Source organism: Piliocolobus tephrosceles, chromosome 7, assembly GCF_002776525.5.
Source record: "Piliocolobus tephrosceles isolate RC106 chromosome 7, ASM277652v3, whole genome shotgun sequence".
In the NCBI taxonomy this organism is placed as follows: Eukaryota; Metazoa; Chordata; class Mammalia; order Primates; family Cercopithecidae; genus Piliocolobus; species Piliocolobus tephrosceles.
The window spans coordinates 126,880,480-126,895,322 of NC_045440.1; the positions used below are offsets into that span (position 1 = coordinate 126,880,480).

The 14,843-nt window shown below is 38.1% G+C and overlaps 1 protein-coding gene across 1 annotated transcript in view; it reads right to left on the reverse strand.

Moving 5' to 3' along the window:
• The window catches only part of ATAD2 (ATPase family AAA domain containing 2), a 78,148-nt gene that overhangs the window by 24,296 nt on the left and 39,009 nt on the right, over positions 1–14,843 (reverse strand). The window contains exons 14-19 of the mRNA XM_023224399.1: positions 8,449–8,608; positions 7,349–7,439; positions 6,272–6,586; positions 5,800–5,932; positions 5,267–5,453; positions 4,064–4,249 (exon numbers count right to left, since the gene is read on the reverse strand). Of these exons, the coding sequence (XP_023080167.1) occupies positions 4,064–4,249; positions 5,267–5,453; positions 5,800–5,932; positions 6,272–6,586; positions 7,349–7,439; positions 8,449–8,608 (1,072 nt within the window). The remainder of the gene's footprint in view (positions 1–4,063; positions 4,250–5,266; positions 5,454–5,799; positions 5,933–6,271; positions 6,587–7,348; positions 7,440–8,448; positions 8,609–14,843) is intronic.

Below are 14,843 nucleotides of genomic sequence, written 5' to 3' on the forward strand. Positions count from 1 at the left end.
AATCACTCTTGCCTTTCAAAGCAGTCCTTTCATGCATATGCTGTGAATTGTGGTCATCTTCATCAATCTAATCCTCACTACTTTGCATTTCATGGATTCATGAAAACTCCGAATCCACTAACAGCATTCTTTCTCATCTTTCCATACTGGCCTGAGTGGGTCCACTTGTGCTCATGCATATAGACAGTTGTTTGCTGACTGCAGTTTTGAGATGGACAAATTTTAATGTGGCTAATAATGGACTACACAGTATTACTCATATAGTATAGTCTAATGTTATATCAATGGTATCACTAAATCACTGAAAACTTGCTTATTTGCATGCCTATGGACTATTCATTTTCTAAAAATAGGCAATTCCTAGTCCCAGGCCCATTCTCCCCTACTGATAGAATGTGGTATTAAAATATTTTACCCAATTTGCAATTATAGGCTTAGAAAACATTATCCTAAGAAAAAAACTAAGAGAAGCTATCCTTTAAGAAAATAATTTTGGTACAGAATTTCCACGTTCTCGATAACGTTTCCCCAGATTAAATTGATTATTTTTTTTCAACCTCCCCACATCCATACAAAGTTCACCTAGTCTGTCTTACTTGTTACCCGGAGCATAAAGCCATTATCTTTATTTCAAATCTCAAAATGATCAATAGTTTCAGTTGACAAAATAAGAAGCCAGTAATACTATGGCTAACAATCTTTCTTTCCACTGTGTTTATCAGAACACTGCTAGAGTACTTCATTCATTCTGGCTCTGGCCTTCCAAAAGAACTAGAAAAAAGAAAGACATTCAGGAGAGTGACTAGAATTTTGAAGAAACTACAACCTGGTGTGCTGTGTAACAAAGTCTACTACTATTACCACAATCTGTATTCTTGTTCTTTGGGCACACAGCTAGGTCAGATTTGCTAGCTGTGCTTGCAATGAAGTATGGCTATGTGACTGAGCTTTAGCCAGTGGAATATGAGAGGAAGTGATTTACACCACTTCTAAGTCAGGCACAAGCAAGAGTCTGTCCTTTCAGTTGACTGGACTGAAAGCGACCTGGAAGGCTACATGATGAAAATAAGAAAACAGGCCAGGCGAGGTGGCTCATGCCTGTAATCCCAGCACTTTGGTAGGACAAGGCAAGTGGATCACCTGAGGTCAGGAGTTCAAGACCAGCCTGGCCAACATGGTGAAACCCCATCTCTACTACAAATACAAAATTAGCTGGGCATGGTGGCAGACACCTGTAATCCCAGCTACTCGGGAGGCTGAGGCAGGAGAATTGCTTAAACCCAGGAGGCTGAGGCTGCAGTGAGCCAAGATAGTGCCCCTGCACTGCCAGCCTAGGCAACAGAGTACGACTCCATCTCCAAAAATAAATAAACAAAAAGTAAATAAAATTAAATATCTTTCAGCCTGAGTGTTTGAATGACTGCACAGCAGAAGACAAACTTGCCAATGTAATCAACCTGCCTAGTATTGTTAAAGTGAGTAAGAAATAAACTTCTACTTTATTAATAGCCCTAATGAATATACCATATCCTGTTTAATGTGAAAAGGGCCTGGGTTAGCAAGACATAAAAGAGTATTCAAATATACAAAGACTTGTCATGATGAAGATGTATTAGTCAAGTTCTATATGCAATCTGGGAAATGAATGGAGATTAAGAAGTGGAAGATTTGTGCTCGCTTCAGCAGCACATATACTAAAATTAGAACAATACAGAAGGTTAGCATGACCCCTTTATGGTTTAAAAAAAAAGAAAAAGAAATGAAAGCCTCCCTCAATAAGCTGGACTTTTAGGAGTCAGAAGTAACAAAAAGAACTGTGTAGAAAGTGTTTTAACATAGGTGAGATGTCCACATAAAGGTGACAGAGTATGAAACTAGATAATTAACTAAACTGGAAACCTTTAAGGACCTCCCCCACTCAAAGAGTTTATAATATATACTTAATATTCATTTCCTAGCTTATTTAACTTGCAGGTTTTGTAATCAATTATGATTATACAGAGTCACTGGGGACATAATCTGGTCCCTTGATAACCTTGGCCTCCTTTCCTCCTACATTGCCCTTCTTGCTATTTTTCCAAGCTGCCACACACAGATCTGCCTCAGAGCCTCTGCATTTGCTTTTTCCTCCGCTAGGACCTTTTGTCCCTCAGCTATTCCAATAGTTTACAACCTTACCTTTTCCACATCTTTCCTCAAATATCATCATCATCTTTTTTTTTTTTTGAGATGGAGTTTTGCTTTGTCGCCCTGGCTGGAGTGCAGTGGTGGGATCTTGGTTCACTGCAAACTCCACCTCCTGGGTTCAAGCAATTCTCCCACCTCAGCCTCCCGAGTAGCTGGGATTACGGACACACATCACCATATCCCGCTAATATTTTGTAGAGACAGGGTTTCACCATGTTGGCCAGGCTGGTCTTGAATTCCCGATCTCAGGTGATCCGCCCACCTTGGCCTCCCGAAGTGCTAGGATTGCAGGCGTGAACCACCATACCCGGCCAAATATCAACTTCTTGCTGAAGCCTTATGTAGCCTATTTAACACTGCAACCTACCCATACTCTTTTGGTACTCCTTAGCTAAATCTTTCTTCACAACAATAATTAGTATTATAAATTTTTAAAAACTTCTCTCCCCCACTCAACTAAAATGCTAGCCCTATATGTGTAAGGATATACATTTTTGTCTATCTTAGTCACTGTTATATCTCCGGTGCCTGGAACCACGCCTGGGAGAAAATAAGCACTCAATAAATATTTCTTTAATAAGTATTTGAGCTTATCTTCCTACTAGTGTACTAAAAAGCATAAACCAATTTTGTCAAAGGTATGAAAAAAACATTTAACTAATTCATTAAAATACACAGAAGCCTACAATATGCTTGTTATGTGCTCTATGGATACAAAGGTGACAAAAAATAGTCCCTAATTTCATGTACTTTACTTTCTGATGGGGAAACAGAGTCAAGCAAATTAATATTTAATGGCAGGAGGCAATACAAATAAAGTAGGAAAAGGGAAAAGAGTGTGATGGGTAGACGAGCTATTGCTATTATTGAGAAATTCTGATCAAAGAAGGCCTCCCTGAGATGATATCTGAGCAGAGATTTGAGAAAAATAAAAAATGGTGCCAGGCAAATATGTAAGAGAAGAGTATTCCAGTCAGAAGCAGCATGGCCTTTTGTTCACTATTGGCAGTTGTCTAAATGGGCACAAACTTGAATGAGTAATTTAGTGTTGTTAAAACTTGTAAATGTAAAATACTCAGCTACAGCTATTCCACTTCTAGGAATCAATACTAGAAAAATCCACATACTAGTGTTCATACGAACTAAAATACAAGGACCCTCACTTTAACAGTTCAGTAGAAAAAAATCTGGAAAACAACCAAAAAACCTATCAACAGGGCTTTGGATAAATAAATTATACTACATCAAAAGTGGAAAAGCCATGTAGCTCCTAAGGAGACTTTAGCACTAACAAATATATGAGATACATTTATTGATAAGTGAATAAAGCAAATTGCAGAATAGTATGTATCATATAATCCCATTTTTTTTAAACTTTTTTTTTTTTGAGACGGAGTCTTGCTCTGTCGCCCAGGCTGGAGTGCAGTGGCTCACTCAGCTCACTGCAAGCTCCGCCTCCTGGGTTCACGCCATTCTCCTGCCTCAGCCTCCAGAGTAGCTGGGACTACAGACGCCCGCCACCATGCCTGGCTAATTTTTTTGTATTTTTAGTAGAGACAGGGTTTCACCGTGTTAGCCAGGATGGTCTCGATCTCCTGACCTCATGATCCACCCGCCTCGGCATCCCAAAGTGCTGGGGTTACAGGTGTGAGCCACCGCGCCCGACATATAATCCCATTTTTTAAGAGAAAAAATTTATGTATCCTTAATATATACATACACCATCTTACCCAATGAGCACATATACCAAATAGTTAACAATGGTATCCTTTTATTCACTTCTATAGCATTTGAATTTTTTTAGTAAGTTATGATTATTTTGGTACAAACAACTCTCTTTTTAAAAGTATAATGATTCCCCCCCCACATAAATTACCTCTTCTGGCAAAGCAGAATGGGGTTTGTCAGAAGTTGCAAGTAGTAAAACTGGAGCAAATGAAGGAATATTCTGTAATAATGTGGTAAATGTGGCTTTAAGTGTTGGTCCAACTATTTCCCACCACAAGTGGATATGGGGAACATACACTATACTTGGTGCTGTTCTCTTAGCTTCGCGAATCACCTAGTAGAGCGAGAACAAAACAAATTCAGTTAGAGTCAACATGTTAATAATGCTAGTTCTATTAGTCTGAAACAATGTTTAACCTCCCAGAAGTAACATATAAAGTCCTCAAGTTTTTAACATGTTCCTCCAAAATCCCGCAACCTTATTTTTAAATGTTGTTTAAAAGTTTCATTTTTTTGAAAAGATAATTTCTTCAAGCAACTAGAAAACAGTTGGAGAAATCTAGATTTTTCTGTTGTAATCAAAAGTAAACAAAACTACAAATATAAAATATTTTTATATTTTAAAAATGTTAATATAGCCAGGCACGGTGGCTCATGCCTATAATCCACGCACTTTGGGAGGCCGAGAAGGGTGGACTGCCTGAGCCTAGGAGTTCGAGACCATCCTGGGCAACATGGTGAAACCTCATCTCTGTTAAAATACAAACAAATAAATAAATAAAATAAAATAAAAACAGATTTGCTGGATGTGGCGGCATGCACCTGTAGTCCCAGCTACTTGGGAGGGTAAGGCAGGAGAATTGCTTGAACCCTGGAGGCGGAGGTTTCAGGGAGCTGAGATCGTGCCACTGCACTCCAGCCTGATGACAGAGAGAGACTCTGTCTCAAAAAAACCAAAACCAAAAACAAACAAACAAAAGTTAATATACAAATACCAAAAACAGAAACTGCAGAATATCTGAGTACTTACTAAGGAGCAGTCACCATTTTAAGTACTCTACTCATTTAATTCTCACAACAGCCATATGAGGTAAGTATTATTATCTCCATTTTCCAAATGGGGAAAATGAGAGAGATCTAACAACTTTACTAAGGTCACAAAGATATTAAGGGTGAATGTGGGATTTAAAGTCATTCTCTTTAATGACTAAGCAATCATGCATAATTCTGTTTTGTAAACCTGAAGTTACAAATCAGAAAGACAAAAAAAAACCACAATGCAAAAAAATGAGGCAATTTTAGCTTTTATTTCCAAAAGGCTGTTTTGTCTTATAGTTGAGCACCAAATTACCTGGGCACATGTTTCTTCAGGGGATGTAGCACTAACTCCAAAAAGAACAGGAATGTCTAATGTATATACAGTAAATTTTTCCAAAGCATGAATGACAGCTGGTGCCAAGTGAGAACCTTGCCCAAATCCTGGTTCTCCTACTATCAATATTCTTGGTCGAAAAGACATAGGTTGGTAACAAGCATTTCTGAAAGGGAAATCATTAATAAGCTATATTTTAGAAAAAACAGTTTAAAATTTCCCCCTAAATTGTCAATTATAAACTTTCATAAGTAAAATGTCTTGCCAATAAGGCCAACCAATCATAACATGGTTCACATAGTTTCTGGCAACAACCGATACCCAAAGCTTTTTAGGAATATTTTTATAGACTGTAATTTCTACTATTGTGACAACTATAACAACAAAAAATTTCTGGTAGTTTAATTTAAATAAATAGCAGATTGGTTAGCATTTTTTACTTTTTCAACCACATCTCATTTATTTTTAGAAAATTTACACATGCAAAACATTGATTTGCAAGAAAAATATACCTATTCAAATGAAGAAAATTAAAATTGTCTTTTGCCTTATGAGAAGATTTCTGAGAAAGCCCATTTTCATAAACTGATGGAGCATCATCATCACTGTAAGCCAAGTCACTTTCGAGCAGAGGACAAGAAATATCTGTAAAACCAAAACACTGCGTATTAGTAACTTCTGGATTGCAAAGCAAATCTTTAATGCTTCAGTTACCAAGTTAGCATACTTCAATTAAATTTTTCAAAGAATCAAAAGTATTTCTGTAGATATGAATTAATAAGTAAATGTAAAAATGCACCCCAACCTTACAGCAAATTAAGTTAAGGGCAATCCATGGCTAAATTTCCTTCAAATATCCCAGGTAAAGCCTTACCAAATTTTTTTCAAGAGATTCTTTTACAAATAAATATTTCTGGTATGTATGAAACATTTCACTTTACTGATTATAAAAACTAACTTTAAATGGTCAATCAAGTTTTATACCTGAGTCTAATGTTTTATTTGTTCTGAACTCTGCATGTGGAAATACTCTCTGCAGGGCTTCTAAGATCTTGTCAACAGTGCTTTGCAGGAGTGGTTTCACAATGGTGGACAGTGCCTGCCCAGGTGATGTCACAGCTCTTTGGGAGGCTGGTATCATCTTTTGCATAGCTACCTCAAAATCCTTAGCTGAGATATTAATTGAAGAGAGATCCAACTGTAGTTTCTCACTAGTGGTATAGATCTGTGGGTAGCGTCGTCGTAGAGCACATAAAGCAGCTTCAGCACATATTGATTTAATATCTGCTCCACAGTATCCTATCCAAAGCAACCAGGGGAAGAAAAGAACCAGCCGACCAAACAAAGAAACACAAAACTCTATTAGCATGACCATGGTTAAAAGAAAATTAAAAATCAGTCTCGCAATATAGTTAGCAAATATTTAAAAGTAGTAAAACCAAAATCTCTTTTACCCAGTAAACTTATCGGGTAGTAATAGCCAACAATCAATCAACTTTTACGAGTGCAATACACAAGCACTAAGTATAGCACAGAGGTCAAAAGCAAGAGTTTTAAAATCACACAGACTAGATTCAAACTCCAGTTTGTAATTTACTAGCTGTATGACCTTAGAAAATTCACATAATGCTCTCCAGCCATTTCTGTAAAGTAGAGATACTGCTACCTACATCACAGGAATGATGTGAAAATTACATGAAATAATATATGTAGAATGCTTAAAATGATGACTAAAACATGGTCAGTAAAGAATAGCTATTATATTATTATGATATAATAATATATTGTATTTTATACAATTATATTATTATCTACTCTGCCCCGATGGCCAATTTGTCAAATATCTCTATTTAATACCAAGACTTCGTAAGAAAATGCCACAAATAAGAGATAAGAAACAAATATAACCTTGTATTTCTTTATTAGTTTGGTGCAAAAGAAATTGTGGTTTTTGCCATTACTTTTATAGGCAAAAACCACAATTACTTTTGCACCAACCTAATACAACTTGTTTCATATTTGAAATAAATGTAGTATTTAATTGCTTAAAACAATGTTTACCAACACAGTTTTCTGCTAGCTCTTCTAAAAATGTGTCCAGTGGTTTGGGATTCCAATCCCTGGTGTGAATCTTTAGAATCTCTTTTCGAGCCTATGAATAAAAACAATTTAATTTTTTACAACTATAATAATAAATGCTATTCAGATTACATTAATTTCAATTAAAAATTCTTTTGATTACCTAAAATTTTAAAGTGATCAGTACTTAATATTGGCCGGGTGCAGTGGCTCACACCTGTAACTTTGGGAGGCCGAGGCAGGTGGATCACTTGAGGTCAGAAGTTCGAGACCAGTCTGGCCAACATGGTGAAAACTACTCTCTGCTAAAAATACAAAGATTAGCTGGGCGTGGTAGCATGTGCCTGTAATCCCAGCTACTCGGGAGTCTGAGGCATGAGAACTGCTTGAATACTGGGGGCGGAAGCTGCAGTGAGTTGAGATTGTACCACTGCACCCCAGCCTGAGTGACAGCAAGACTTCATCTCAAACAAACAAACAAAAAAACTCAATATAAGCAAAATATGAAAGTGAAAATAAGAAAAAAGATGTACTTTTTAGAGTTTAATGAACTTAAGTCTCATTATTAAACATATTTGCATTTATAGCACTAAAGTTATACTGGTCATAAATATAAGTAAGAGAAAATAAGTAACTACTAAAGTAGCTATACATTCTGGTGCATGTTAAGAGCTGTTTTTAAGAGTACAGACAGCTCTTCATATATTTTCCTCTTTGGTTCCCAGAAGATTAAGTAGACTTAAAAAAACTTGGTAGGATTATATGATATTCATGAAAAAGCCAAGGCTAGCAAACTGGCTAAGGATTAATTACTCATTAAGCCACATGTTCTGAAGCAACACTTAGAACATCCAAAGGCTACACTCAAATTGAAAGAATTTTAAGAGTAATTTTAGGAAGGCATTATTATATTTAAAGAAAAGAATAAAAATTTGTCCGCATTTGAGTTGTTCACTAACAACTATCACTTGACAAGACCATGATACAAAACTCAAGAATCTCCAAATTTTTACTACACCAAGACTTATTATTAATAAACAGCAATATATTTTGTCAAAATTTGAGTGACATTAAATTCTTACCTCTTTATCAGGTAGGCTAAAAAGGAATTCTCTGTCAAAGCGACCAGGCCTTCGTAAAGCAGGGTCTATAGAATCTAGTCTGTTGGTAGCACCAATGACCACAATTTCCCCTCTGCTGTCCAATCCATCCATAAGAGCTAGCAGGGTGGAAACAATAGAACTAAATTTTAAAAATAAGAGAGAAGAGATTAATACTATGAACACAGTGATTCAGTAATATTTCTTCTTTTGGTCAGATTTAATGTATTACATGTGAATAAATTTTCTCAGGGCACCTCACTATTTCCAATGGATTAAAAAAAATCTGTAAAATAACATACCAAATGGCACATAGAAATTGAAATCAATGGAAAAAGATGGTCGTTAGACCCCCACAAACGAATCCTAGAAGATATTTTATAAAGCATAATTTCACAAAGGAACTTAAGAGTTCCCAAACAATATACAACATCAAAAAGAAGAAAAAGGCAAGGCATGGTGGCTCACGCCTGTAACCCCAGAACTTGGGGGCTGAGGTGGGAAGAGTGCTTGAGGCCAGGAGTTTGAGACCAGCCTCAGCAACATAGGGAAACCCCGTCTCTATTAAAAAATAAAAATAAAAAAAATAAAGCCAGCATGGTGACATGACCCGGGCCTGTAGTCCTACTACTGGGGAAGCTGAGGTTGTACGTAGTGAGCCAAGATTGCACCACTGCACTCTAGCCTGGGCGACAGACAGAGCAAGACCTTGTCTCAAAAAAATAAAAAAGAAAAGAAAAAGAAAAAAAGTGCTGGTAGCACCAGGCAGGACACACAGTATCTAAAAATAATAAAATTTCCATTGTATATACATGATCAAAGAACACCAAAATAAAATAGAATATACACAAAGCTTAACAGAATTTTCATTAATTTTAAACTTTTTATTATAAAGACAGAATAGTAATTTCCATCATTAAGCTTCAACAATTATCAGTATGCCTTTTTTGTCTTCACCTGACCACTTTTAAAAAGAAAAATAAAACCTCAGACACAGTTCAATTCATAAATATTTCATGTAAGTACTTCACATACGTATTTCTAAGAGATAAGGACTTACAACAAACCCAACAATGTCATCAACCTAAGTGAATGACTAATTCCTTAATATCTAATACCCAATTTTTCCTGATTGTCTCAAAATACCTGTTTACATTTGATTTAGTTAATCAAAATGTAACCACACACTACACTTGATTATTTGTCACTTAATTCCTTGACAGTTCCTACTGTGCCTCTTACATTTTTTCCTTCCACGCCATTTATTTGTTGAAGAAACTGGGTCATTTGGCTTGTAGAATTTCCTTCCCACATTCCGGACTGGACTGACTGCTTCCTGATAGGGTCACTTAAGTTGTCCCTCTATCTTTCATAATTCCTGGAAACTGGTAGCTAGATCTAGAAGCTTTTTGTTTTTTTTGAGACAGAGTCTCGCTTTGTCGCCCAGGCTGGAGTGCAGTGGCATGATCTCAGCTCACTGCAAGCTCTGCCTCCCGGGTTCACGCCATTCTCCTGCCTCAGCCTCCTGAGTAGCTGGGACTACAGGTGCCCGCCACCACACCTGGATAATTTTTTTGTATTTTTTTTTTATTTTTAGTAGAGATGAGGTTTCACCGTGTTAGCCAGGATGGTCTCAATCTTCTGACCTTGTGATCCGCCTGCCTAAGCCTCCCAAAGTGCTGGGATTACAGGCATGAGCCACCACACCTGGCCTAGATCTAGAAGCTTAATGGATGCTGGCTAAACCATTTCGGATGACGTATTTCACAGGAAGATACCATGTAATTCCTATTATATCCCCACAGGAGGCACCTAATACCAGCTTCCCATTTAAGGTCAATCAGTGGGTTGAGTTTCGGTCAGGTGTTATTAGCTTGTTCCACCCATCATAAATATCCCCATCAACCTTCTTTTTTATCTTACTGCTTGAATGGCCATTGATAATTATTGTTTAGATAAAGGTTTCCCAAATTAGCACTACTGACATTTTGGGCCAGATAATTATTTGTTGTGGAGAACTGTCCCGTAAGTGAAGGATGTTCAACAGCATGTCTGGCCTTCATCTACCAGATGCTAAGTAGCTGTCCTCACCAGTTGTGACAACCAAAACTGTCTCTAGATACCTGTCCCTGAGGGGAGGGGGATGGCAGCATCCCTAGCCAAAAAACAACAGGTCTAGATCCACTATTTCATAAGAGGCTACAAAATGGTGATTTTCTAATTCAATCATTTCTTTTGCATTTATTACCTGTGATTTTCCTATATAAAGAACTACACTACTTCATCAACTGCTGAATTGCCCTCAATCATGGCCTGTACAGGACAGGAAGAAATGTCTGATTCTTTTCTTCTTATCAATTTTCAGAGTAATAAATAGTAACTCAGCAACTTTAGGTGACCAGTTGAATTTAAAAAACTTATTACAAATTGATGATTTTTAAGATCTTGGTGTGTTCCCTGCCAGCAGTGGCAAGGGTGGTGGTGATGGGGAGAAGGCTCATTCTGTATTTTCTGGTTCTCGTGGCTATCTCCTCCCCTCACCTCCTTGCCCTGTCATGCCCTGCTCCAAAGAGACACCTGTCATTTCCCCCCACAGTGGGTCTGGCCTGCGGAGGAGGGTGGGGTGGGGCATGCAGCTCCACCCTGCCTGGTTCCAGACTCAACCTGGGAGCTGGGAGTCCACACAGGCCGAGGGCCTATACAGTGACCTATACAGTGCATATGATTATACAATACTGCCCATGGAGGAAGCTATCAGACATTCAGATAGCTCTTCCTTCTGGGTGTTATGGAAGACTAGCTCTACATTTTGGCTGGGGTGCAAAACACTTAGGAGCTGGATGTCTTAGATGAAGGGTATAGAAGAAACACTGTCAAAGAAAAGTTTGAAGTCAAAATTTCAAGGTGATCGAATTGCACAGCTTATTTGTGAATGCATTTTTTATCCAGCAATAGAACTCCAAGTTTTGAACAAAAATGCTGAAAAGGGTTCAGGAAGTTTTGGTTGCACTGGAAAGAAAATTCATGCTAAGAACAGAAATTAAGAAATCATACCTTTTTCTTACAAATAAGATGTTTTCGTTTTTTTTTTTTTTTTTTTTTTTTTTTTTTTAAACAAAACAACAACAAAAAACTGATGGTGGCTGGGCATGGTGCCTCATGCCTGTAATCCCAGCACTTTGGGAGCCCGAGGTGGAAGGATCACTTGAGCTCAGGAGTTTGAGACCAGCCTGGGCAACAGAGTGAGACTTCATCTTTACTTAAAAAAACCCCCAAAAAACCAAGCTGGGTGTGGTAGTGCGTGCCTGTAGTTCCAGCTACTGAGAAGTTGAGGTGGGAAGATTGCTTGAGCCCAGGAGATCAAAGCTGCAGTGAGTTGTGATCGTGCTACTGCACTCCAGCCTGGGTAAGAGTAAGATCCTGTCTCATAAAACAAAAACAAGGCCTTGTGCGGTAGGTCACGCCTGTAATCCCAGCACTTTGGGAGGCCAAGGCAGGTAGATCTCTTGAGCCCAGGAGTTCAAGACCAGCTTGGCCAACATGGCAAAACCCCGTCTCTACTAAAAGTACAAAAATTAGCCAGGAGTGGTGGCACATGCCTGTAATCCCAGCTACTGGGGAGGCTGAGACACGAGAATCGCTTGAACCTGGGAGGTGGAGGTTGCAGTGAGCCAAGATCATGTCACTGCACTCCAGCCTGGGTGACAGAGTGAGACTGTCACAAAAAGACAACAACAACAACAACAAACCAAACCAAAACCAACAACAAAAAACTAACACACAAAAAACCGATGTTTTTTAGATATTTGATATATTTCTATCTACTGCAGTCATTATTTTTGATGCTCAAATTGTTTAATCTTCGGCCAGTGAGAGATCCCTCAAAATTGGCTCCTATGTCATTCTGGTACGATTCCAGTAATTTTTTTTTTTATTGCTTTCAGGCATTATAAAGTATTTCAGGCTTGTCTCGATCATTTCTGCTTCAGTGTTACAATCCGCCATCTCTCCTGAGTCCTAATATTTAGAGACCACACTCAGGGATGGACATTAATTGCTACTGGATTGTGATTGCTTCTAGGCCTTTTTAAAGTGTCCAGAGTTAGGATTTTTTTTTTCTTTAAAAAACAAACAAACAAAAAAACTTCGTCACAAGTTTCTATTGATATTTGCAATTCAAAGTAAAGACTATAAGGGTTTTAGGTAGAGTGGGTGGCTCATGCCTATAATCCCAGTACTTTGGAAGGCTGAGGCGGGTGGATCACCTGAGATCAGGAGTTCGAGGCCCAGTTTGAGACCAGCCTGGCCAACATGGGGAAACCCTGTCTACTAAAAATACGAAAAATCAGCCAAGTGTGCTGGTGCATGCCTGTAATCCCAGCTACTAGGGAGGCTGAGGCAGGAGAATCACTTGAACTCGGGAGGCACAGGTTGCAGTGAGCCAAGACTGTGCTACTGCACTCCAGCCTGGGCGACAGAGAGAGACTTCATCTCAAAAAAACAAACAAAAAAATTTAAAAAACAATTTAGGGTAATTTGACTTCTTCATTTCACATTTGTATCTTCTTTCTCTTAGGTTGAAATATTATTACCTAATGACACTCACATAATTACTTATTTGCATTATTCTACAGTATTATTACTAAAATTAAGGTACAGAATACAGTTTAATCATCTTCAACATGCAATGTGCTAAATTCTAAAAAAGCTTAATTTAACATACATTTTTACTGTCAGAACGTTTAAGTTTTTAGTTAAAATAACTTGAATACTAAATTTCTCTTAAAAATGGAGCTATATTTGGTCAGGCACGGTGGCTCACGCCTGTAATCCCAGCACTTTGGGAGGCAGAGGTGGGTGGATCACCCAAGGTCAGGAGTTCAGGACCAGCCTGGCTAATATGGCGAAACCCAGTCTCTGCTAAAAATACAAAGAACAGGCCGGGTAGGGTGGCTCACATATGTAATCCCAGCACTCTGGGAGGCGCAGGCAGGCTGATCACCTGAGGTCAGGAGTTTGAGACCTGGCCAACATGGTGAAACCCCATCTCTACTAAAATACAAAAATTTAGCCGGGCATGCTGGGGCACACCTGTAGCCCCAACTACTTGGGAGGCTGAGGCAGAAGAATTGCTGGAACCTGGGAGGTGGGGGTTGCAGTGAGCTGAGATCATACTACTGCATTCCAGCCTGGGCAACAGAGCGAGACTCTGTCTCAAAAAAAAAGAAAAAAGAAAAAAAAAAAAAAAAATATATATATGAGATAGCATAGTTTTGCTATAATTACTCTGTAATTTTTTTGCCAAAAGTCTTCCAATACCTTTAGAACTATCCCAAAACACAGTAAGTACTCAACTTACTTGATTATGAAGTGATGGAAGTATTGTTAAATATGTTTCTTCCTGTTAGCACAATGAATAGTGTGACTGATAATGAAATGTGTCACATATAAAAAATTTATCTGATTACTAATAGGACATGCAGAGACAAAACTACTTTACCATGGTACTTAACATATATTTTAATTTAGTCACAGCAACAAACAAAATTGTTTATCATCAAGTTCAAAAGGCCATTAGAATATAGCAAATCTTGTTAGATGTTAGAAAAGCCAAAACCCACCTATCAATCACACACTATATCTTATTCATCTTCTACATGATCTACAATATAAAACAATACTACTAGCATATATAAAGACAAGCAAACATTTCCTTCTGGATATTCCAAATGAATTAAGCAATTACACGTCATTCATGAAACCATTTAAAAAGAAGTTCTAAAAAACTGAAATGAATTGGGACTAAAAGCAATTTAGATTCAGTTTGGGACAGTAGCACTAGTAAAAGTGCTCCCTTGGATAAGCAACTAATCATCGGGGTTGAGGGTTCAATTTACCCATCTTTAAAATGAGGAGATTGCTCTAGTATTAGAATCCTAAACTAGTAGTAATGCCCTAAGTTAGATTTTGTTTAGCGCAGGCAATGTCTTAAAAGCATCCAAATTGCTGGCAAAATTTAAGATACTTAATTTGAACATAAAATCTGAGGGAACAAAATCGATTTTTCAAGCATGGGTAAGCTTCTGCACATCAGTAACAGGTCAGACATAAAAGCAACTGGATATGCTCCTGTGATAGGACATTCAGTCACATTCCCCACTATAGCCCTACTCTTACTACTGGCTTAACATCACTGACCTGCAGACATTTGTTTCTATCATGAGTTAAATCTTCTATAACCAGGCCAGGCACGGTGGCTCAAGCCTGTAATCCCAGCACTTTGGGAGGCCGAGACGGGCGGATCACGAGGTCAGGAGATCGAGACCATCCTGGCTAACAAGGTGAAACCCCGTCTCTACTAAAAAATACAAAAAACA